General features: G+C 40.7%; 1 protein-coding gene across 1 annotated transcript; it reads right to left on the bottom strand.

Moving 5' to 3' along the window:
* Positions 1 to 1077: 1077 nt before the first annotated feature.
* POGLUT1 (protein O-glucosyltransferase 1) lies at positions 1078 to 26879 on the bottom strand. Its single transcript, XM_025377435.1, has 11 exons — positions 26718 to 26879; positions 25911 to 26001; positions 24399 to 24542; positions 18120 to 18255; positions 15381 to 15502; positions 10153 to 10212; positions 8589 to 8688; positions 6508 to 6566; positions 4825 to 4992; positions 3987 to 4043; positions 1078 to 3536 (listed from the first exon to the last, which is right to left on the bottom strand). The coding sequence occupies exons 1-11, from the start codon at positions 26800 to 26802 to the stop codon at positions 3380 to 3382; spliced, it is 1179 nt and encodes a 392-aa protein (XP_025233220.1). The 5' UTR covers positions 26803 to 26879; the 3' UTR covers positions 1078 to 3379.

Here is a 26879-nt window from a genome sequence, read left to right as displayed (position 1 = left end):
GGACCATTTCATTTACTTATCCTTCATGGTGTAAATTAATTTTTACCTCCACAAAGTTTCCCATCTGCTCCAGTTGGAAGTTTATTCTTCCTCTAAACTCCAGATCCACATTGTCTTCATGAATACTCAGCACTCCTGTTATCTTAATCACCTTCCACGTATATATGATGCCTCTCATATTGTTTATCATCTCAACAGCACAGCCCCTTGAAGTTTGGGAGCCTCATGTAAACTTACCTTGTCTCTGTGCATAGTAGATGCTCAAGAAGTATCTGGTAAGTATTAAATGACTGACTTGTAAATATAACTCTCTGCTCCATCCACAGCACCTTACCTCTGGATGCAGTAAGATTATCCCAAGAGAGGGCATGTTTACACGCATGTAAAGATAGACTTTTGTGTATCTGTGGTTTTTGTTTTTTGTTTTTTGTTTTTTAAACAGGGTCTCATTCCCATTGCCCAGGTGGGAGTGCAGTGGCGTGATCATGGCTCACTGCAGCCTCAACATCCCAAGCTCCAGCTATCCTCCTGCCTCTTTTTTTTTTTTTTTTTTTTTTTTGTAGAGCTGAGGTCTCACCATGTTGCCCAGGCTGGTCTTGAACTCCTAGGCTCAAGTGATCCTTCTGCTTTGGCATCCCAAAGAGCTAGGATTACAGGTGTGAACCACTGTGTCTGGCCTGTTTGTGCTCTTGTTTGTAGTCAGTCTAGGGGGTTAAGTGTAGGGAACTCTTGGAGGGGACCCAAATGAGCCAATTAAATTTTTTGCCCTTGGGAATTTTGGGCTGAGACAGAGTCCAATAGGCAAGGGAACTGCATTATGGTAGCACCCTGGAAACAGTCAAAATTCTTACTGAGATTCCTGGAGGTGCCCTTGCTTCTATCCTTCTAACCACTATGAAACCTTTTTAGATTCCACGAGATGCCCTCATATTCTTCTAGTAAGTTACTTTGCTTAAACTAGCAAGAGGCAGTTTCTGTTCTTGACCACTAGGAAAATTTGACCTGATATAGTAGAATAAGGTGGGTCACTGACAGCACATAGATAACACTCCCGAAATAAATAAATAAAAAGCATTATTTGTGTTATCCAAGTATCCCACTTCATTGAAATAAACTATTCTTTCCTTGAAGAAAAGCATGGCCATTAGCTCTCTGAAAAGGAAAGGGTAAGTTTGGGACTGAACTAGTAACAACAACAACAAATAAAACCTTCAAAAGTTGTGGGGAAACAAATTATTTTCAAAAACAAACCATTTACATAGTTATACCATCCTCATATCATCTACACTGAGGTAAACAGATAGACAAGTACAAAATCTGAATAATATTTGCTGTATTTAAAGACAAAGATGATCTTATTGGCTCTTCAAAGGGCAAGTGAGGATTTACATTGATTTTATCTAATCATCCTTTGGAGCCAGTAACAATCTGTATATAGGATCCAGTTAAGCCAACTGTCTCCATTCCTCCATCCATCCACCCACCCACCAGTTCTTTGGGATCTATTCTGTATGAGGCACTGTGCTGGATCCTGGAGACATCAAGATGAGTAAAACTAGATTCTCACCTATTAATAAGTTCACAGAACAGTAGGAGAAACAGTCTAGCAACTACAGTGATGTCATATAATACAGGCATAAGCAAAGTACTATGGTAGCCCCTTACTGCCTCGAGGAATGAATGAAAGGAGTCAGAAAGAAGGTGATGTTTGAGCTAAAACTTGAAGCTAAATGGGAAACATTCCCAGGGAAATGAATCTTCAGCTCCTAATATAAAGGATAGTAAATTTTGTTCCTATTTTAATGAGAGGAAATTAAAATTCAGAGACAATGCTTACACCTAGTAGGGCCTCATAGTGACAAGGCAAAACCATAGTACAACTCAGAAATCTGGACTGCCTATAGACAGACTCACAGCACCTAAGAACACAGTCCCTGTGCATTGCTAGTACTAAACAAAACAAACACACACACACACACATACACACACACACAAAAATCCAACTTTAAACATCTGCTTATTCCATGAAATGATCTTGCCAAGCATGTTCAACTTCTCTAAGAAAGTCAACAGACTTAAAATTCTGTGGAAAAGAGTTTAAAAATCCTAATAGATTTCTGACAAATGGAATGTCTGATAATTATGTGACTGAATCTCACATTTACTAATTCTGAAACTAGTTAATACCAAATAGGTCTTAAGAGACAAAAGAAGAGAGGTGATTTCTCTGTGGAAAGGGTGGGCCTAAGGGTCAAGGATAGTTCTAAGTCATCAGACTCCAGAGTTTTAATCTAAATATTTTTCTTCATTTTATACTATGTTAGAAAGAGCACCCTGAGATATTAAACTACTACCCAAAACATCTTTTTCAAAAAGGGAAAAAAGGAAAAAGGAAGCACTCCAACATGGATTTGCACTAAAACAAACATCTCCTATATATTTGAAGTTGAAAGCTCTTAACTACCAAATGAACGGCACATTCACATATGAAGACTTCTTGTGGTTCCTGCAAGACAGTGAGAGTGTGAATGACCCCTGCTGTGGCCAATTTAAGAAGGAAAAATATTAAAGGTATGCAAAGGGTGAGGAAGAGCTGCTGCTCTATGTATAGTTCCATTAAAGAATGAGGACTACTTCCTAAATTTATTAAGAGGCTTTGTCTTTCTTTTTTTTCTTTAGAGAGACATTAAGAAGTAGGGCATGAAGGCACAAAAAGGGAACCCAAAATCCAATTGCAATAATTACTCATGCAATTGGCCTCTTTATATGTGGCATTATAGAAACCTCCTGAGTAACAGAGTTTATGGTTTTACAAAAGAGAACTCCTATATCACTGCATGGCATGGCTACCGCTTCCTTAGACCATTCAGAGAATGATCCCCAAGTATTTTTCATAAACCCCATAGGATTTCCTACATTAAAATAAAGTGACAGAGATCACACCTAGGATAATTTCACAATTCCAGCAATGAGTTGTACTACTTCCAAATGATTAATTTTCTGCTCCAAATAATGGGACAAAGGGCATCATCACATGGACACGGTCAATTTCACAGTGGTGGATACATACAGGTGGATGATCTGAGGCACAAGCTGTGATTGGTCTTAAGAAAATGAAAGGTAGAGTTGGGTTCAAAATCCACATCTCATGATTTCTGGTCCTTATTCATCCAAAAAGTTGAACTGCTTCATATCAGTGTGTTAGACACATTTTAAGTCTTTCTCAAGAGTTGCTCTGGGTGCAGCATGATAAGGAAAACCAGGTATTTGGCTTGATAACAGGTATTCAAGGTATAGGTGCCAAGCTTATGGTAAGCTTCTCACCGTAGGATATCTGAGATCTGTTGCCACAAAGAGGACTATGGTCCTATGATGACTACTATAGTTCAGTTTTCAACATTTTGGGAATAATTTGATCATAACCTTTCCTTCTTGTTACATTGTAAGACAGGAATTTAGAGTATTCACTCAAGAGGTTCTCCCAGTAACAGGTGATGTCATCCATCTGCAAGTGGTTCCTAATAAACTGGCTTCCCCTAGAGACAAGATTTAACAAGAAGATGTTAAAGCACAGAATTTAATAATAATAACAGTCTGCATTTGAGTGCTCACCTTGTGCCAAGCATTATTCAGCATTTTATATAAATTAATTCATTTGAGCCTCAAGAACCAACCCTATGGCAATCATATCCACATACATGCATGTAGCAATAGAACTTAACATCTTTTTCCTTTAAAACAACTTATAAACAGCCAAGGTTCATACCTGTTTAACTACCTCAAAGATTTTAGTCTACTTCTATAAAGCTTGGGCATATGTAGACGTGTGTATATGTTTCCCCCCAGGACAGCTTTAGTTCTGAATTATCTCCATATGATGAGGATAAAATACAGATATCACCATGATAACAGTATTCAGGTAACTTTGGCTAGGGCATAATGGGGATGACAAAGTAAAGTGGAAAGGGAAAATGAACAAAACTCACCTTTCAGCAATCTCTTGAGCTACATCATCATTTGCTTTTACAAATTGTAACAGCTCTCTAAAAGAAAAGAATTTTAGATTCTGAAATGTAGACCAACTTCATTAGCACTAAATCAGAAAGACCATATAGATTGAGGTCTATGGATAATTTTAGGTATGTGGATGGTGGATTATTTCTTTAAAGCAAAGATATCAGGGTTCTCTCAAGAACAAAATAATAAAAAAAAAAACCCACACACTGATTAAAGATACCCTATTGTAGATTTGGGACATATTTGAGAAAATACAGAAGTCACATTATATATTTACATATATTTTGTATACGTATATTTTACAATATATTATATATTTATATTTATCTTACACATTTATATATAGAAAAATATATATATACACACAGATATCACCATCATAACAATATGCAGATAACTCTGGTCCTTCTCTATACCTCTTCCTTGTTCCTCCCATCATGAGAGGAAATTTGCCGAAGCTTCACTTGAATCAATTCTCACGCTGTATCTGAAAATCCTTTTGACAATATAATAAGATTGAATATCCCTATCTTTAGTCTTGGAGAGATTAGAGCTTTTTCACTTCATTTTGTCTGAATGTTTCATTTGAAACCAGTATTAAAGCGCTTTTTCAAATTAAATTCCACTTACAGCCTACTTGGATAATAATGCAATACTATGTATGTAAACCAAGAGGGAAAAAAGCTTTCAATGGAAAAAAATCATAGGACTAAATGTCTTACATGACTGGTTTTAAGGCATTAAGGCATTTTTAAAAGCAGATTGGAAGGGTCTTTAGAAACTCTGCATTGGGGGATAACTGCTTACTGGACATTGGAGAGATCTGTTTTGACTGGGATATAGTGAACCCATGGCTTCAGCTGTGGATAGAAGAATTCTAGCCACTCATCACCAACATGGAAAACAAGTGAGCCACACAGGAAGAGATGTTTAAACCGGAAACTTGCAGCTACACCTCGAAAATTAAACAGATACCTGGGGAAAAAAGAGCAAAATACACTTGATACTATATGCCTGCTGCCACTAATATGACCTTTTATGCTTATTCTCCCCTCCCCTTCTTTCATGATTCCTCTCCACTCTCTTTCCACTTTGAGTTTTCAAGGACACATTGTATGTTCCTAAGGGGTTTCTATCAACTCTTTGCTTTGCCAGGGCTAGGACTACAGGTTGTTCTGGGAATGTCAGGGTGAGGAAAAATAGGGGATTATTTTCTCCAGACAGAGCTAGATAGGGTCAGGAGCTGGGTGCCGGCTAGAGTGTATACAGGGCTCAGAAGGAAATGACAGTTTGTAGATTTGGAACATATTTGAGAAAATAAATGTTCAATGGTAAACATAAAATATAAAGAGTGAAAAAAAAATTCACAAGCTTTTCTAGGCCTAACGTCTCTAACTAGTCATGGCCTCCCAAAGCCTTGTTTTTCCTCTAGTGTACCCCATCTGCTCAAAGGTCTCCACTGCTTCCTAGACATCACCCTCTTCTCTTAAAGTATAGAGCAATGGTCCCCAACCTTTTTGGTACCAGGGACTGGTTTCATGGGAGACAATTTTTCCATGGATGGGCAGTGCGGGGGAGATGATTTTGGATGAAACTGTTCCACTTCAGATAATCAGGCATTAGATTCTCATAAGGAGCATGCAACCTCGATCCCTTGCATGCGCAGTTCACAATAGGGTTTGATCTGATCAGAAGGCAGAGCTCAGGTGGTAATGCTCACTTCCCCACTGCTCACCTCCTGCTGTGCAACCCTGTTCCTAACCGACCAGTACCATGGCCGGGGATAAGGGCCCTCTGGTATAGAGAGGAGAATGAGGAAAACCTAATCAATTTTCAGAGATTGCCCATAGGGAAAAAAAAAAAAAAAAAGGCTGTCTTCTCAGCATTTCTCATGCATGCACCTGTCTCCAACCAGAGTTGCTTTCACCATGTAGATCCTACTCTGTGTGTCACTGGCATTCCTAACTCTGAGCCACCCCCACCACTGCTGCCCTCCTCTAGACCTGGTTTTACCTGTTCATCGAATTCTTAGTCCTGGAATTTTATTTTATTTCTCTTAGAGACAGCGTCTCACTATGTAGCCCAGGCTGGTCTTGAACTCCTGGGCTCAAAGGATTCTCCTACCTCAGCCTCCCAAGTAGCTAAGACTACAGGAGCATGCCAGCATACCAGGATAATAATTCTAATACTTATTAACTGAGAAATATTTATTCTAACTTCAACTATTGAGTGGGTGGGGCATATGGAGAGGTAATTACATTACTGTGATTGCTAGCTAGCATGCAGCTATCTGTTGTTCTGTTCTACAGATGTTCCATTCTTCTCTACAGTCCCCGCAGAACTCAGGTCAGTGCATACAGGCCCTCAGGAAAAGCCAGTGAAATGCATTAATGCAACTTTCATTTACTCCAGCTGGGCCTTTATATTAAAGTTCTCACCCAAAGTGAAGCTATTTCAAAAGCAGTATGGAAACCATACTGGAAATCTTACTTGTACTTGCAGTGATCGACAAGATGGACATCCTTAGCAGCTGGCTTTCCTAAGGTATCCTTTAAGTGGAAAGGAAGTTATTAGTATTAGTAGCAACAGCATTTATTGTGATCACTGTGCAGCAAGCATTGTTAAACATTTCATCAACATTACCTCATTTAAGCTTCATAATCAATATACTCAGGAGACATTATTATTCATATTATATAAATGCAGAAGCCAAGGCTTCGGAAGTTGAGATTTGCTCAAGGTCAATGTGGCTCTAAATAGAAGACAGAGTTTTAACCAGGGTCTCTCTGATTTCAGAGTTTAAGCTCACCTAAAGCCATGTTGCCCTTCTTTGAATTCAGATGTCACAGCCCGCAGCACACTTCACTCTGTATAAATTATGTATGCAGAGAAGATCCCAAGTGCTGGCTGATAACCTTAGGGGTGTATACAGCCCATGCTCAAATTATGTTGGGCATGCAAAGTATTTAAAAAAAAAAAATCCAATCATTGCCAACCTTTATAGGTGGTAAGATATTTCTTGCAAAAATCCAGATTTCCAATCTTTCTTGGGGAATAAAAAGGATGATCTGGCAAACTGGGCTCTTACTAACACTTGGAAGTGTTAGTATTCTCTCTTGCTCACCTACCGATATCACCTGCTGGTCCCTGGGGACATCTGAGTTTGAGATCCCCATGTACACTCCATCTACCTTAGCAGATGGTAAACTCCTTGATGAGGGGACAAGTTTTGTTTGCTTCTGCAGCCTCCCACAGTAGATGCTAACAATTTGTATTCTAAATGAATACATTTTTCATATTTTTATTATTTAATAAAGTTTTGTAAGTTCACTTGCTCCTATCTGATTAAAAAACTGTATGAAATAATACATACACCTCAGATTTACTTAGTTTTCTCCCAAGAAGTCTAAAGCTTTTTCTCATAGCATCCTCATATGGTATATGGAAATGTCATATAAAGGAAGGTTAAGGCTTTAATTTCTTTGATTAAGGCAAAAAGCCATAGAGTTAAGAGGAGAGAGTGGACTGTAAACCAATGGTCCCATTTCTGGCTTCACCTTAGAATCACTTGAAAAGTTTTAAACAAATGAAGATTCCTGGACACCAGCCCCAGAGATTCTGACTCATTTAATTCATTTTTTAAAGCTCTCTGGTTGTACTGCACAGCCAGGGTTGAGACCATTAATTTAAACCAGGGGTTGGCAAAGTACGACCCATAAGCCAAATCTGACCCACTGCTTGTTTTTGTCATGGACTAAGAAATTTTTACATTTCAAATGGTTAAAAGAAAAGGCAAAAGAAGAATATTTTATGACAAAATTACATGAAATTCAAAATTCGGTGCCCATAAATAAACTTTTAATTTTTTTATTTATTTGATTTTATTTATTTTAATTTTTTTTGAGATGGAGTCTTGCTCTGTCACCAGGCTGGAGTGCAACGGCACAATCTTGGCTCACTGCAATCTCTGCCTCCCAGGTTCAAGCAATTCTCCTGCCTCAGCCTCCCGAGTAGCTGGGATTACAGGTGCGTACCACCATGCCCGGCTAATTTTTGTATTTTTTAATAGAGACAGGGTTTCACCATGTTGTCCATGCTGGTCTCAAACTCCCGACCTCAAGTGATCCACCCGCCTCAGCCTCCCAAAGTGCTGGGATTACAGGTGTGAACCACCATGCCCGGCCATAATAAAGTTTTTATAAGAACACTGCCAGGCTCATTCATTTACAAACTGCCTATGGCTGCTTTCATACTACTGCTGGCAACTACAACAGAGACCATATGACCTGCAAAACCTACAATATTTACTATTTGGCCCTTCCTGGAAAAAGTTTGTGACCCCTGGTTTAAACCTTCAAAGTAGTGCAATATACTAGTCATAATATGGCCAGAAAAGCAATGTAAGTTTGAAAAAGGAGAATTTACATATATGCTAATGCTGGTTCATGGAACTTTCTTTACATTCACCTCACTACTGAGAGGAAACCTAATCTCAAATTCTACCCAGGTGGCAATGTTCTTTGAGTGAGAATGTTCACTGCTGTAGTTCTAGTCAGATGACTGGTGATTACTTTCATAGATTTCCAGGCCTGGTTTTTGGTGTATTCTGCATCAACAAGTTTTGGATTTTTTCGAGACAGAAGAATGAGAGGATCTCGTTCTGGACTTGTCCTATAAAAGAAACACATGACATAAAACTGTGTGGCCTGTATTAGAATACTGTTCCCAATCCCTGAAAGGTGAGCAGGACTAGGACCCAAGGCAATGACTCTGCACAAATGGACAATTCATTGGTGCCGTGACAGCAGAGGAGAGGTACACTGGGTACTGCAGCACCTAGGTTGTCCAGGGCTGGTCCCCTCTGTACCTTTAGGGTTGGGGAGTGCTTGGCTCTTCTTTGTCTGCGTTTGGTCTTAAAGGGTATGTTGTTCAGGTCACTATAGTCAAAGCCCAGGGAATGATTTCCCTTTTAGGAAAGTTCATGTAGCTTCTATAATCACTGGTGCTTATAACTGTGAGGCTAGCTAGTCACCATTCACTAAAACAGCTACATGACCTTTGTTACGTACACTCTGTACAGTCCAGTATAATATTTAATTTTTTAAAAATGCACAAAAACCAAAGGGCTTAAAAACCTAATGACTATATGTGGAAAAATTTCTAGTGATGTTCCAAGTAGCAGAGGATCTTGACATGTGAGGCATCATGGATTCCTTGATAATCTGTTAAGAACTATGAACCAACCTCCTCTCCTTCCCAGAAAAATGCACATATCCCCACATAATTTCAAGGGAGTCCTAAAACTCTTGAAGTCCAGACATGGTCCCCAAGTTAATTTGTGACTTCAAGATTTAAGAATCAAAGAAGTTGGTAAGAAACAGGACATAGTAGCTGGATAATCCATTTACCTCCTAAAGTCTATCTCCCAAGCGAAGAGGAGGGTGGAGAGAGAGTATAATCTCTGGCAAGGACTCACTTGCTAAAACTACAAAACCCTTCCCCCTTCACGGTCTTTTCTATTCATCTACTCCACAGATACTTATCGTATATTGACATGCTAGGAACTGTTATTGGCACTGAGACTATGGAACTGAACAACACAGGGACCTTCTACTACCTTTGCCATTTTTCTCTTCTCTTTCCTCCCTGCTCTCTTCTTCATTTTCAGCAGTCTCAGTCTGTGCTCTTAACTACTATTTGGCAGTCACATGTTCTGATAAAAAAGGCAGTTAAGAAATATGGTGTTGAGTTCTGCTCTGCATTAACCCGCAGAGTGACTGTGGCATGATCATAAGCTACTCCTAGAAACTGATCATAAGCTACTCCTAGGGACTGTAAGAAGACACCCATCTGTTGTGTTTGACATCACACAATCAATGCCCAACACACTTGTAACACTATGTAAAATATCTGCTAAATGACTGAAGTGGATGAACTTTACTTCTTTGAATATCAACTCAATCAATGGCGATTTGGGCAAATAATGTGAATTATTCTCAAATCTAAAATTGTGATTCCACATTTCTTTCTTTGTTATCTTAGCTTTCCCTTTGAACTACAGAGCTTGTCATACCCTCAAGGTTACTTATATTTTACATTACTTGGAAGAATGTAAAATGTCAGAAAATAATTCACCTTGATCCTCGAAAATATGCTGTAGAGTTTTTCTTTTTCCATGGCCACTGTGCTGCTGACCTAAGAATACAGAATTTAATTAGTTTCAATATATCTTTTTCAACTATATAAGAATGTGCTTTAACCATTTCTGAAGATTAGTTCAGAGCTTCATATTTCTAAATAAGTCTAATCAAAGCTACTCAAAAGAAAAAGCCCTAAAGGACACTTTGTTTCCTTTTGCTACCATTTCATGGCTCTGGAGGTGCTATTCAGTTGTATCTACAAATCTACTCCCCACTAACAAGTTAACAACATTGAAAGAAAAGCCCCCAAACCGTGAAGGTCATGATTAGGTCTCTTTATAATTTGGCAAATGTGGATTTCCTCTGTACCTTAAGTAGGGTGCTACTGATGAAATTAATTATGTGAACAAAACTGCAAAAAAATAAAAAAGCATCAGAAATGGAATGAAAGGGAAATCACTCTCTCATTTTATGTTTTGCATAGGTGGGAAGTGTCATCGGATTTAGTCTGATATTTGAAAAGCACCTTTGTATTCTTAAAGCCAGACTAAGTGCTCCATAAAGATGAAGTCCTTGAAACTCAGATCTCAGTACACATTACCATGGCCAGCCTTCCTTACTGAAACTGCTAGCTCACAGATGCATCATTCTTAACTTGCTTCGTAGGAACCCTCCCTGTACAGAAGTCTGCACAGCATCTTCCTCTGAAAAAGGAGGGGAAGGCTGAACTGAAGTTAATGAGGGATTGGTGGGCTGTATTACAGTCATGGAGAAACTCAGGATATAAACTTTCTAGGCATAGATCCTTTTCAGATACATATAATGTCATGCTGCTCATTTTCACTCAGCTGAGAATGCACTCAGTATCTTCCAGGTCCTCAGACCTCCACCCTCAGCCAACCTGGCTCATCCTCTGGCCTTTTCTGGATGGATCACCTTTACCTGATTCTCCAGTCTTAAGGCCAGAACTATCTTGTTTACCTCCTACTTCTTCCTGCCCAAGCAGAGACACTATAGCACTGGATTTTTGTTGTTTTGTTTTTAGTGGAAAATATTTCATGCTCCTCATGCAAAGTTCTCATGAAAAAGCATAAAGATAAAAGTAAGAAGTCCTCTGGAATCTCCCCGTCCACAGGTAACAATGTAACATTTTAGCCAAGAATTTCCTGGCAATCATTTCTTCATATTAGTAGCTTTCAACTGGGGGTAATTTTGCCCTTCCCTCCCACCCAGGGGACATTTGGCCATGTCTGTAGACATTTTTGATTGTTACTACTAGGGGACTGCTACTGGCATTTAGTGGGTATAGATCAGAGATCAGAGATGCTGCTAAACAATCCTACAGTGCTCAGGATAGCTCCCAGGACAAAGAATTATCCAGCCCAAAATGTCAGGAACACTAATACTGAGAAACTTTGCTCTATGTAACAGAGGTCACACCATACATACTGTTAGGTAACAATCATTTTTTATTTTTTTGAGACAGAGTCCCACTCTATTGCCCAGGTTGGAGTAGAGTGGCGCATCTCTGCTCACTGCAACTTCCACCTCCCAGGTTCATGCCATTCTCCTGCCTCAGCCTCCCGAGTAGCTGGGACTACAGGCACCCACCACCACACACAGCTAATTTTTTGTATTTTTAGTAGAGATGGGGTTTCACCGTGTTAGCTAGGATGGTCTCGATCTCCTGACCTCATGATCCGCCCGCCTCGGCCTCCCAAAGTGCTGGGATTACAAGCGTGAGACACCGCGCCCAGCCCAGGTAACAATCTTAATAGGAAATATAAATAATAATAACAGCCAACATCTATATAGCACTTCACTATGTTACAGACATTGTTATAAGTGCTTTGTAAATATAAAATCATTCTCACTATCTTAAGAGGTAGGTTTTATCATCCCTATTTTACAAATGAGGTCCTTCAGAGGTTAAGCAACTTGCGCAGAGTCATGCAGCTATTAAGAGCCAGGATTTGAACGCAGAGCTTTTAAAACCTACACTGCCTTTCCATTCATGCACTATGTTCCATTTTATAACCTCTGGCAAAGACTCACTGCAAAAATTCCATTTTACAGTCATATTATGATTCACTTCATCCTTTATTGATGGGCTTTTGGGTAGTTTCCAACTTTCTGCTCTAAGAAACAACATGGTAGTAAACATCCTTGTACACAAATCTTTGCACACTTGTCTAATTCCTTAGGATACATTCTAGATGTGAAACAGCTAGGTCAAAGGATACACAGTATACATTTCCAATTTTGATACATATTGTCAAACTATCTAACAAAAAATGTATCAATTTATACTCAAAGTTAATTCTCTTTATTTCCTGGGTTCCTGCGGAAGCTGTGTTTAATATACATACACAGGACCCAAACTGTGTATCACTGTTCTCTCTCTTTCATTCTCCTAACCTACCCATCCTCCCTCAAAAGACCTAGGTTAGGACTTGTTTCTCCAGGCAAGTGCTAACAGTGGCCACCACAGCCTGGTGTTACCCCAGCCCTCTTTTTCAAACTCTCTCTGACAATAACAAATGAAATATTTAATCTGTAAAGAACAATGAATTCTTCTACAGAGTCAAATATAAATCAGTGGGCACAAACTCCCAAAATATCAGAAAAATAGAATGGAAAATGGCAGGCAGACATCAGTGCAGATGGATAAACAAGCAGATTATTAAATTTTCAAGGTAACCAATGAACATCACTAGAGATTCCAAACAGAGGGTTCTAAAAAACAAAATGGCAATTCTATAACCATGAATAAATTCAATTGAATAAAATAGGAAGGTATCAAAAGAAAAAAAGCATTCATATAAGATTACACTTTAAAACATTCTATCTGCCTAAAAATTGTTTACTAGTTTACATGGGGGAAAATGGTATTAATAACTACATGGTGGAGTAACTGGATAACACCTTGACCCCAGGAGTTTGAGTCCACCCTGGCCAACATAGTGAGATCCTGCCTCTTAAAAATAAACAAATAAACAAATAAATAAATAAAGTGACTGCTTCATATGTACTGACATGGAAAGATTACTTAGATACACCAATAAGTTAGGGGGAAAGTTGCCTGAGTTATACATATTTGTAAAATTTTATGAGCATATATAGGTTTCAAAATCAGTTAAAATGTTTTTAAAGATTTTAAAAACAAGGCAGCTGCATGGCAGGTGGGAAAAGAGCTACAAAAAGAAGAATGTGAAAAGGGTATTTGCAAGTACCTGAGGGGGTGGGGTGGGGGAAAGGATTAGAAAACCAAGGCCAAGGCCAAGAATAACTTAGGGAAAAAAAAAGTTTAAAACCTTTTTTCCAGCTTAGTGTGGTGGCTCATGCCTGTAATCCCAGCACTTTGGGAGGCCAAGGGGGGAGGATCACTTGAGCCCAGGAGTTTGAGATCAGGCTGGGAAACATAGCAAGACCTGTCTCTACAAAAAATTTTAAAAAACAACCAACAAACAAAAAAAACCATACCTTTTTCCCCCGTCTCAAAATTATGTTCAAAACCCCAAAATAAGCAAGCAATGACAGTCTCAATGTCAGGAAAACACAAGGAATATTAACCAGTAAAGAAGGTTGCATAAAGCACTTGGAAACCAGGACTTTAGGCCTAGATTTGCTTCTGACCTTGACCAGATCACTAAACCTTTCTGTGCCTTCATTCCCTTATCCCTGAAATTAAGGGCTGGACAAAGACAACTTCTAGTTCCAGTTCTGTAAAATATGAGACTGTTATTATTTTTTTAAATTTCCAAATTATACCCACTGGAGAAGTTTGTTTTTTAACAAAGGGCTCTACCCACCACTGAGGACTGCAGCCCTGTATGTTTCTTCAGGAGGGGAATATTCCCTTAACCCTCTTTGAACCTTCAGCCACACTTGGGAGAGGTAATAGGTATTTATGGAAACAAGGTTGAATTGTTTGCTTTCCTTATACCTGAGAGAAGGCCTATAATGACTGTGTTTCTGGAAGTTCCCTAATTAAGCACCAAAGTTGTTTGAATCATGATGTAAAATGTAGCTAGTTAAGAAATACCTACAGCTTGGATGAGCTACACAATCTAAATTCTGAAATGATAGCAGGATGGCGTCAACAGGCCAAGGCATGTCTCAGTCATGAATCAGAGAGGATCTGGAATAAGCTTGTACTTGAGATGCTTATGGAACATTTATGCTCCCTCAGCCCTGCCTAAAGTATTTCGTTCTCAATTGCCAAGTATGTTTATATTCTTCCAAATAATTTTCTATCCCCCACATGACACGGGCATTCATTTTTTCTTACTATGAAAGAACACACTCTTATTTAAAGAATCTTAAGTATAGAAAAACTGAAAATACTGACTGGGCGCAGTGGCTCACACTTGTAATCCCAGCACCCAGTGGGTGGATCACTTGAGGCCAGGAGTTCCAGACCAGCCTGGTCAACATGGTGAAACCCCATCTCTACTAAAAATACAAAAAATTAGCCGGGTGTGGTGGTGCATGCCTGTAATCTCAGTTATTCAGGAGGCCGAGGCAAGATAATTACTTGAACCCAGGAGGCAGAGGTTGCAGTGAGCCGCGATAGCACCACTGCACTCCAGTCTGGAGACAGAACATGACTCTGTTGCAAAAAACAATTAAATTAAATTAAATTAAAAAAAAGAAAAATTTAAAATAGAAAACAAAAGTCTCTGACAATCCCTTGCAAAGAGGCATTGCTGATAGTTTAGGATGGACTATTCAGCCCTTTTCTATGGATATGTAAACATTATTAGACATATACAAAATTGCTAATGTTACAGTTTTCTGTCCTTAATTTTTAACTTAAAAATTAGTTACTTAAAAGTAAATAGGCTGGGTGTGGTGGCTCACGCCTGTAATCCCAGCACTTTGGGAGGCCGAGGTGGGTGGATCACCTGAGGTCAGGAGTTCGAGACCAGCCTGACCAACATGAAGACACCCCATCTCTACTAAAAATACAAAATTAGCTGGGTGTGGTGGCACATGCCTGTAATCCCAGCTACTCAGGACACTGAGGCAGGAGAATCACTTGAACCTGGGAGGCGGAGGTTGCGGTGAGCTGAGATCGTGCCATTGCACTCCAGCCTGGGCAACAAGGGTGAAACTCCGTCTCAAAAAAAAAAAAAAAAGTAAACAATTGGTTATATTCTATGGCTTATTTCAAGAACACCCAGAAAGAGGAAAAAAATAAAACTTCTTTAAAGCACCTACCTTACCAGATCTTCTCTGAAGAGATCCCACCGTCCAAGACCTGTAGGATAAATTGGCCAAACAGCAGGTCCCCCTTCCCAAAATGTCCAAGCAGGATACATGATATCATGGTACTCTGATGTCTTCAACAAAAACAGACAGGTCGTTCTAAATCAGTCTTGGAATAGAGTGAAAAGAGGCAACTGCAATCATGCCACTGGATCTGGACAGCCTTGGTTTAGTGTCACATTGCCAAAGATATATTTTCCCTATTTTCCAAAGTCTAGCCTGTAGACATTAAAAGGCAAAAGTGACTATGGATTAAAAGTCATGGGCTCACTGAATTCCAGAATTTAGAATCACATTAAAGGTCAACTTTTTTAGTTCCCCCAAATTCTGTTTTCCTAGAGGATATATACTGTTAAGATTTTCAATTTAAGGAAACAATATGCCCAATTCTGAATAATCACAGAGCTCTCTCATTGTTTGACTATTACGCTTAAGAGTTTACACTGTCTTACCAGTTTTTGGTTATTTCCCAATGGGTTTTTTTGAGAGCAAGAGCCAAGAAATACAGTGCAATGGTTAAGAGTGTGGGCTCCTGACGTGGATCATATGGGTTTGGATGCTGACTCCACCTCTTTATAGCTCTAGGCAAGTTACTTAATGGTTTTATGCCTCAGCTTCCTTATCACTGTAATGGAGGAAACAATAATATCAATAATATGATCTACCTAAAAGGCTTATTTTGAATATTAAATGAGTTGATACATGTAAAATCTTAGAACAGTATCTGGCACATTTTACGTACTTCATAAATATTAGTTAGTGTTATCTCATACTATGGCACTGTTGGGCTCACATTGATTGGTCAATACATTCTTGGTTATTCATCGATCAGGGTCAGAAGTATGGATGAGCAGAATGAGAGGAAGGGGTGTTATCACATCTTTTTGAAGAAGTTTGAGGCTGGGCACGGTGGGTCACACCTGTCATCCCAGCACTTTGGGAGGCCGAGACAGGTGGATCACCTGAGGTCAGGAGTTCGAAATCAGCCTGGTCAACATGGTGAACCCCTGTCTCTACTAAAAAATACAAAACAAAACAAAAAAAATAGCCGGGCATGGTAGCAGGTGCCTATAGTCCCAGCTACTCGGGAGGCTGAGGTGGGGAATCGCTTGAACCCAGGAGGTGGAGGTTGCAGTGAGCCAAAGTCGCGCCACTGCACTCCAGCCTGGGCAACAGAGTGAGACTCTGTCTCAAAAAAAAGAAAGAAGTTTGAAACCATTTGTTCCTTTTTTTTTTTTTTTTTTTTAAATCCACCTGCCTCGGCCTCCCAAAGTGCTGGGATTACAGGCATGAGCCACTGTGCCTGGCCTCCATTTGTTCCCTTTTTATGGTTACTTCTGTTCAAAATCTGGCCACTGATTAACCTCTAACTCTACTGTTTCTTCCACTGGAAATACATGCACAATATGCTGTTTGCTGTCTCTCAAATATGTAAAAAAAAAGATGTGATTCATCAAGCACCTTAACCATAACAGCTATTCAATAGAAGCTGCACAATTAACTATAAAGTTGACAGAGTAAAACCCTCCCTTGGAAACTAGAAGTCACTGATTTAAAAAACAGGAGGGAAGTAAAGATGAATGGAAAGTTAGTATACCGATGGTCATACTTTATTATCTGCAGAAACAATAGATAGATAACAAACACGAAGTCCCTACTGACTTACATGGGAGCCTCTATCTGTTCTTCTGGGTGAGTTTCACGACAAACAATGGAACCAAGCACTTTTGAGAAATGAGGCTAGATCATGGGAAATGCAACACAAATGTGGCCTCTGCCCACTTGCAACACAGGAAATAAAACAAGTCTAGGGAGAAAGTAAACTGTGATAAAGAAAAAGTGGGGATAAAAGGTCCCTCTGCTTTGGACAAACCAAATCAGAGATAGTGTTCCTTTCCCCAGATTCCATGGGGTTTTCCTCAATTCACTGTTACCCCATAGAATCTTCCATCCACTCTCTTCTAGCCTTTCCACCCCCACCCCCAAATGCTTTCCTTGTCTCTGGGGAACCAAGGCCCATCCCTGGCGATACAACATTTACATGAACCTGAGCACTGACAAGATATTCCTTGCCCCAATTCCCTAAGCCTACAGGTATGTCCTAGCTATTCCAATCTTCCATGATGAGTCTAAAAGATCACCCCCTTGCATAGCCCTCTAGGTTATCTCTGGCCTATCCCTTCAAGGCACTGCCTGCACACACATCGTGTGGAGTTATCTGGCACCTTCAGGTTCACTTTTAGCCATGCTGGGCCCCTGGAATATGGTGACAAATGGGACAGATGATACCCAGCACTATGGCTGAATATATACATAGTAGGAGCTCAATAAACTTTTGGAATGAAGGTGCTCCCTAACTCTAAGCTTTCTTGGACTCCTTCCTCCCATGCTCTGTAGGATCTTCGAGACCCACCTCTAATTCCTGTAGGTTTCTCAGGCCTCTCACGCCCTAGCCTCCATCTCTAGCCCTATAGACACTCAAGCAATCTTACATGACTTACCGGTTCTCAACTTCCTCTCCTCTGTCTTTTTGCTCAATCACTGTGACGCTAATAGAGACACAGACCCATTTCTGTACCTCAGTCCTCATCCTTACCATTGCCCATCAGACTATGTCACAGGACAATGATCTCATGCTCATAACTTAGAGGACCACCCTCCATCCACCCATGTGGCTCTCCCTGTACTTACCTTACTGAAGGAGAAGACTGGGATGGCAGGCTCCATCCATTTAGGAACCTGAGGATAATCTCGTACATTGATCACCATCTCCATGTCAGGGAGACGCCCAATCACTTCCAAAATAAAGTGCTCAACACCACTACACCTGTCAACCAGACATACCATAAATTCAGCAGAGCAGTGCCTGCAGGCTCTACGACAAGGTGAGGTCCCAATCACATTTTAAAGTAAGACAACTCAGTGTTCCAGATCATCAGCCTACTGCAAAGTTCCCTGAAAGCAATGCTTCTAAAGGGGTCATTCTGCTTTTTTGCATTGTGCAAGTTCACTCCTAGCTAAGCTGCTCCAGCTTAAAATACTTAATAAAATTTTCCAAATAAATCATCATAGCTTTGAAGGGAATATTATTGCTACTTCTACCACTTTATTCATTCTTCTTTTCTTTATTTCCCTTATATGGCATCGTTTAATTAGTAGACAAGATACAAACTCTCGTAACAGGTGAAATAGCTAATTTTCTACCTGTGTTCCTTTGGCTTTGCTTCTCACAGACACCATTTTTATTTCATTATAATTAAGTCTCCTAGTTTATGAGAACAGATAGAAAACCTTTCATCATCTTCAACCTGAATAAAGAACACTATCAAAATCAGTTCTGCAAGCCAGAAAAAGTGTTATATACAGAATCATAAACACTGTAACATAGCTTTCTGACTAGATTCCCTGGGAATCCTCAGAGGATTTCTTGAAAGAAAAAGAAGATACACTGACAGTTTAGCTGGTTTCTGCCTCATTCTTTGAGGTCCTGACCAGCACGATGCTAGAGGCAGCATTCAAAGGCTTGATCAAAATTTCCTGGCAGCATGGAAATGACTGATTTAAAATATTGTTTTACTACTTGGGCGACTTAGGCAGAAGGGTTCTTTGAGCCCGAGAGTTCTAGACCTGCAACATAGTGACACAGTAGGCAATGTAGTGAGATCCCCCAGCAAAAAAAAAAAAAACAAGTGTTTTTTATATATAGGGAGATAATTGCAAAAAATATCAATGGTTCACAAACATAGGAAAAGATGCTCAACTGTATTAATAATAATGAAATATCAACGAAACTAGATACCAATTTTACCAATCGGATTGACAAAGATCAAAAGTCCAATAGTGCAGTGTTGGTGAGGGTGTGAGATCTATTTCCAGCATATGATATATGAGCTATGGAAGTGTTCAGCCTCTTTGTAGGACAATTAGCTTCTATTTACCAAGATTTCTCTCTTTTTTTTTTTATTTTTTTATTTGAGGCAGGGTCTCTTGCTCTGCCATTCAGGCTGAAGAGTACAGTGGCATGATCATGGCTCACTGTGGCCTCAAAAATCCTAGGAGCAAGCAATCTTCTCACCTCAGCCTCCTGAGTAGCTGGGACTATGGGTGTGTGCCATCACACCTGGCAAGTGTGTGTGTGTGTGTGTGTGTGTGTGTGTGTGTGTAAAGACAGAGTCTTGGTATGTTGTCCAGATTGATCTTGAATTCTCGGGCTCAAGTGATCCTCCCACCTCAGCCTCCCAAAGTGCTGGGATTACAGGTGAGAGCCACTGTGCCCAGCCTATTTATCTATCTATCTATCTATCTATATACGTGTATATATATATATATATATTATTTTTTTTGAGATGGAGCCTCGCTCTGTGGTCCAGGCTGGAGTGCAATGGCACAATTTCAGCTCACTGCAACCTCCGCCTCCTGATTTCAAGTGATTCTCCTGTCTCAGCCTCCTGAGTAGCTGGGATTACATGCACAGGCCACCATGCCCAGCTAATTTTTGTATTTTTAGTAGAGACAGGTTCTCTCCAGGTTGGCCAGGCTGGTCTCGAACTCCTGACCTCAGATGATCTGCCCGTCTCGGCCATCCAAAGTGCTGGGATAACAGGCATGAGCCACTGCACCCAGCCTATTTATCAAGATTTTAAAATGACATTAATTGACCTAGTTATTATACTTCTAGGAATTTAGCCTACATATATATTTACATGAGCGTTCATGGTAACAAGGATATTCACTGCAGCATTGCTTGCATTATCCAAAAAGCAAAGGGATGTGGTGAGGGATAATCTAAATGTCCATTGATAGAGGGCTGAATAAAGAAATCCATATAATAAATTATTATACAGCCATGAAAAAGTGAGGCGTTCTCTATGGACTCTTATGGAACAATCTCAAAATCTACTGTTATATGGAAAAGACATCTAAGTGCAGAACAGAAGATAGAGCACGTTTTAGTTCGTTGATAAGTCTAGATGCTTGTATATGTATAGACTATTTCTAGAAGGATATACAAGACACATAATTCTTATTGTTTTTTGAAAAGAGGTCTCAGGGACTAGCGGTCTGAGGTGGAAGAGAAACTTCCTTTTCACTGAATGTCTTTTGGAGGTATCCAAATATTTTAGCATGGTAAAATAGTCATTGGCTGCCTGAAGGTGGGGCATGGGGAGGAGAGGGAGACAGGGAGATGCAGGAGAGAGGGACTGCAAAGAGGCAGCCAGCCTCCAGCCTGGGTGACAGAGCGAGAGTCCCTCTCAAAAAAAAAAAAAAAAAAAAAAAGGATCGTATCTAGACCCAGAAAGATATTATTTCTAGCTATATGGGAATCTTCCAGATATCATACCACTCTGTGTATTTCATTCAAGATTGTGTTTTGGAATACTGCATTCTATTTGTATTTTGTCCCTCTCTGTTTTTTATTTTACCATGCTAAAATATTTGGATATTTTACATATCCAAAGTGCATGTAATATTCTTTGACACTAAAAGAAAAAAAATCTAGTTAAAAAGTTTTTTAAAAGTTGCAGTACAATTTATACATTACAGCTAAAACACTCATATTTCTTTCACATTTGGCTTTTAATTTAATTTAATTTTTTATTTTTTGAGATGGAGTTTCTTTCCTGTTGACCAGGCTGGAGTGTAATGGCGTGGTCTCAGCTCACTGTAACCTCTGCCTCCCAGGTTCAAGCACTTTTCCTGCCTCAGCCTCCCAAGTAGCTGGGATTACAGGTGCCTGCTACCATGCCTGGCTAATTTTGTATTTTTAGTAGAGTCGGGGTTTCACCATGTTGACCAGGGTGATCTCGAACTCCTGACCTCAGGTGATCCACTCGCCTCAGCCTCCCAAAGTGCTGGGATTATAGGTGTGATCCACCACGCCCAGCCACATTTGGCTTTTAAAATAGTACTCTCTTATATAATTCCATTTATAGAAAACTCTAGAAAATAATCCATAATTCGAGAAAGTAGTCATCAGCTGCCTGAAGGTGGGGCATGGGGAGGAGAGGGAGACAGGGAGATGCAGGAGACAGGGACTGCAAAGTGGTAGAAAGAATATTTTGGTTGTGATGGAAGGTTCATTATCTTGGCATAAACATACATGAAGACTTAGTGTACACTGTAGGTTTTATTTTTAATTGATAAATAATAATTGTATATATTTACAGGATCCAATGTAATGTTTTGATACATGTTTACATTGTGGAATGAGTATATCAAGCTAATTAACATAGCCTCACATACTTTTTTTGTTGTGGGAACATTCTATACTTCACATGTAATTTATGTTAACCACACCTCAATAAAGCTGTTATTAAAAAATACTATTACAACTCAGTTTTGAAATGACTTGTCTCTAGAATTAGATAAATCTCTGGTTCCTCTGCTCATCCTTGAAATGTGGAGTTTATATTTCATTTTATTCAAAACTGAATTTTTAAAATGTCACATAGGTTTCTGAAACTGGATAGATTAAAAGTATCTAGACCTGCCTGTAATCCCAGCACTTTGGGAGACTGAGGCAGGTGGATCACAAGGTCAGGAGTTTGAGATCAGCCTGATTAACAAGGTGAAAACCCGTCTCTACTAAAAATATAAAAATTAGCCAGGCATAGTGGCGGGTGCCTGTAGTCCCAGCTACTCAGGAGGCTGAGGCAAGAGAATCGCTTGAACCTGGGAGGTGCAGGTTGCAGTGAGCCAAGATCACGCCATTGCACTCCAGCCTGGGTGACAGAGTGAGATTCCCTCTCAAAAAAAAAAAAAAAAAAAAGATCATATCTAGACCTAGAAAGATATTATTTCTAGCTATATGGGAATCTTTAAGATATCATACAACTGTGTGCATTTCATTCAGTATTGTGTTCTGGAATACTGCATTCTATTTGTATTTTGTCCCTCTCTGTTTTCCTTAGTTGTACGTGTAGCTAGGATAGGGAACTTTCAGTGTCATTGGAAATATACATTACTTTATTGCTAATGAAATGTACTGTACTCCCTTCGGAACATTTCTAAGCTCATGATTATGATCAAAATGTTCTGAGCTCAGGAAGAAGAGAATTGTGCCTTTCAGAAACTTTGAAAGCATTTCATTTCATTTGGCAATTGTTCAGCAAACTATTAAACATTGGGTAAGCTTTCAAAGTCCAACAATGTCTATATTCTTATTTTCTTTCTCATTTGTGGAAATTAAAAATTCCCCCAGACTCACAATTTATATTTAAAGTCTATATTATTGAGTCCCAAATAACGAAACAAATGTCTATTTAAAATACCTTAATGATTTTTTCCTCTACAACCTTATTTCCCCTGATATCTGATAGCCAAAGGGTAACTGATTTCCTTAGGGTTGTGGGATATTAAATAATCTTTCTTTTTCATTGTTCTTATTATTATTTATTTGAGACAGGTCTCGCTCTGTCACCCTGGCTGGAGTGCAGTGGCATAATCATGGCTCAGGCTTACTGCAGTCTTGACCTCCTGGGCTCAGGGGATCCACTCACTTCAGTCTCCCAAGTAGCTAGGACTACAAATACATGCCACCACACCCAGCTAATGTTTGTATTTTTTGTAGAGATGAGGTCTTGCCACGTGGCCCAGGCTTGTCTTGAACTCCTGAGCTCAAGCGATCTTCCTGCCTTGACTTCCCAAAGTGCTGGGATTATAGGCACAAGCCACCATGCCCAGCCTGTTTTCTTGTTTACATTTATTTATTTATCTATTTATTTATTCATTCTTGCTGCCCAGGCTGGAGTGCAATGGCGCAATCTCAGCTCACCGCAACCTCTGACTCCTGGGTTCAAGCGATTCTCCTGCCTCAGCCTCCTGAGTAGCTGGGATGACAGGCACGCGCCACCACACCCGGCTAATTTTGTATTTTTAGTAAAGACAGGGTTTCTCCATGTTGGTCAGGCTGGTCTTGAACTCCTGACTTCAGGTGATCTGCCCGTCTTGGCCTCCCAAAGTGCTGGGATTACAGGCCTGAGCCACCACACCCGGCTTAGTTTACATATTTATAACAGTAAATATTAAATTGTTACAAAGTTGTTATTAAATACAAATAATACAAATCTTTATGTACAAATTGATAATTTTTTTTGCAACTCTGCACATTTATTTTACTTTTAATGACAGAATAGGGATTGTTTAGAAAGATGCTCTTACATAAGGGAATATTATGCCCTCTGAGTTTTGTATCTTCTAATTTGATAAAGATTTGAGTTAAAAAACAAAAAACAAAAAACTCCAAAATGCAATGCTGCCTAAACTCAACCTCCATGCTCAGCCCATGACCCTCCCTGCCTACCACCCTGCCTTCAGCCAAATGACATGGTACCTCGGGTCTCACACCTGAATTTCTGAAGTCCTGGCTGGCGTAATTTGCAGCACTAGCTACTCCTGTTTTTTATTTTTTATATTTTTTTATAGACAGGGTCTCACTCTGTCGTATTATTTGCCACTCTGTCAGATTATTCGCCATAATCCAGGCTGGTCTCAAACTCCTGGGCTCAAGCAATCCACCACAAAGTGCTGGAATCACAGGTGGGAGCAACCATACCCCATCTAGTTACTCCTCTTGACTCTACCACCTCCCCTTGAATATTCAGTATCTAGAACTACACTGGCCCATGACATTCAACCAATTCCTCCTCCTTCTTCAGTCCAGCTCCCTCCTGCTAGGCCTCATCGGCCTGTATCCTGCTGCTACTGTATCCCAGGGAAGGAGCAGAAGAGGCAGAGTCACCACCAGTGCTACCAGTGATGAGCCAAGTCTCACAGAGGAGACAGGCTTTGAGAGTAGCTCGCAAGAAAAATTCCCAGGCAAGGAGAAGAGCTTGTCACTATTTCATAGTCTGCCTGAAATGGGAGGAGGGATCTGCTTGCTAGTCCAATGAATTGGCTCCTCTATAAAAGGGTATCCGGTAAGCCTATATGTAATAAAGTCAGAAGATATATCTACCTCGTAACTCTTACCTTGAGGGGAACATGCAGTCATTTTCCCGGTATAGTCTGTTCTTGATGATCTGATAGTGGGTCCCTAGCTTCCGTCTGACTACCTCTGCCATCATCTTCCTGGAGATGCCTCCTCGGAAAGGAGTTAGATCCTCTTCTATGACACTGGGAAAGAATGGGAGTCATCAGGGAAAGCAGGCCAAGAGAGTGGTGCCATTCCACCTACTTCCTAAGTGCATTTAGGTTTCGTATTAGAGAACACAGTAAGTGGAAGGAAAGAATCGAGGGTGAGAATGAACCGCTCTTCCCTAGAAGCCCTGTAGGTAATCTGAAACATCAACGGCAATAAGGCAATAAAAAGTAAAAAGTGGGTCAATGTCTCTTCTTCCTCCCTCCATCTGGATTGCCCCTCCCTTGGCAGTTCTGTATTCCTCTTTCACCACTCATGCCACACCTGTGTCCTTCTAGTCACTTCAGTCCTCCTGGCATCTCCTCCCAATCCCACAGGAGGTGAAGTTTCTGCCTTACAGTATAGCACGGACTCTTTTGTTCTGGTCTGTCTGGTCCACGCTCTCCCCAATACCCCCTTACTCTGATAGCCTGACAGCAGTAACCAAAATTACACTATTTTATATTCCTTTTAAAGTTGAGTGTATAGTAAGTTTTCAATAAGTATAAGCATCCAGGGAATTTTTTGAGGAGTCAAAAATAACATAAAGCGGAGCTTAAAAGACCCTGTTACTTAGCTGATGAAGAATCTGAGACCCAGAGGAGTTGAAGTGGCTTGGCACAGGGGTAACCAGTGGGAGTACCGGCACTCACACCCAAGTCTGTTTTCAGAATTATCTATCTACCATACCTCATCCCGGCCCTGAGGTGCATTCTCCCTCTGAGACGGAGTCTCACTCTCTCACCCAGGCTGGGGTGCAGTGGCGTGATCCGGGTTCAATGCAACCTCTGCTTCCCGGGTTCAAGCAATTCTCCTGCCTCAGCCTCCTGAGTAGCTGGGATTACAGGCATGTGCCACCACGCCCAGCTAATTTTTGTATTTTTAGTAGAGACAGGGTTTCCACATGTTGGTCAGGCTGGTCTCGAACTTCTGACCTCAGGTGATCCACCGGCCATGGCCTCTCAAAGTGTTAGGATAACAGGCATGTGCATTTTCTAAAGATAACCATCAGGAAATTTAGGACTAGATTCAGCTATAGATGGGTTTATTTCCTCAACAATATTTATTGAGCACGTACTGAGGGCTAGCACCAGGGAGACAACAACAAATAAGACACAGACCCTGACCTCAGGAAGCTTGCAGCCCAGTGGGAAAAACAGATGCACGTGCACTGAATCCCACAGCCAGTCAGTGGTTAGGCTGAGACCACCTGAGCCTTTCCCATCTCAGGGCATATTTATTCCCTAGAAATAGAAAAACATCCTTGCCTTTCTGACCACTGCAACCAAAATCTCTCGAGGATGTTAGAATACTTCCTGTGACACAACTAAACTCTCAAAGACACATCAAAGAAAAGAACTCACCCATGGTAGCAGCTGCAGTTTTGACTTGAACATGGTTCGTAATTCTCCAAAGACCTGTTAATTTGGTCAATAAATACTTTCCATTTTGAACCTTTAAAAAATGAAGTAAATGAGAGTTAAAAAAAAGTCTCCTGAGCGTTATTTGCTAACACCACACAGGCAGAAGCAACAGAAGACCAAAACTTTCAGAAATCCCCTTCCCATCCAACTGATGGAAACGAAACGCCAGGGAGGAATTTTTGTGTGTGTAACTCTCACGCTCATGTCAAGTCTGTTCCTCTACCCGGGTGTCAGGTGTCCAAGAAACTGGAAAATTCCCAAGCTTAACGCCCAACCCTCAGAATGCTATGGATAGTGACGCGGACTCTCACTTTCTACTAATCAAATTGAACTCCACAAAGAGGATCGGTTAAAAGCTACAGACAATAAACCCCTCTTCTTCTCTTCTGGCAACACATATACACACACGCGCGCGCGCACGACATTCGTCCCCATCCCCGACCCTCAGTGTTTCAGGCAGGTCCAGAGTAGCCAAGCACGGGCGACGCCTCCTGCGGGTGAACGGGGAATTCTCTCTCCTCCCTGTCATTCTGAATTCTGGGGGATGGGTTACTCTCCAGCGTCCAGAGCAAGAGCAGAGACCCCGGCACTTCACTCTCCGCCGCAAGGCGCCCCGGTGCCCTCTGTCCAGATCCGCGCTACAGCGGCCACAGCATCTTCCTGGGCGCCGGCCGCGCGGGGGAGCGCCTCGGGACTACGACCAGACCACGAGCCCAAGGGGCAGGTTCGGCACTGCCCGGAGCCCACCTGACTCCTTCTGGCGGCCCTGCGCTGGGGGCAGGAGGAACAACAGCAGCCAGAGCCGAAGCGGCGAGCTAGCCCACCACTCCATCGCCAGCCGACCTGCTGCAGATTCCCCGCCGCGGCGCTGGCGGAAGCGCGGCCCCGCACAAAGATGGCCACCCTGCC

This window comes from Theropithecus gelada, chromosome 2, assembly GCF_003255815.1.
Source record: "Theropithecus gelada isolate Dixy chromosome 2, Tgel_1.0, whole genome shotgun sequence".
Lineage (NCBI taxonomy): Eukaryota > Metazoa > Chordata > Mammalia > Primates > Cercopithecidae > Theropithecus > Theropithecus gelada.
The sequence above is the reverse complement of the archived record's forward strand: the minus strand, read 5'-3'. Positions and strand labels throughout refer to the sequence as shown.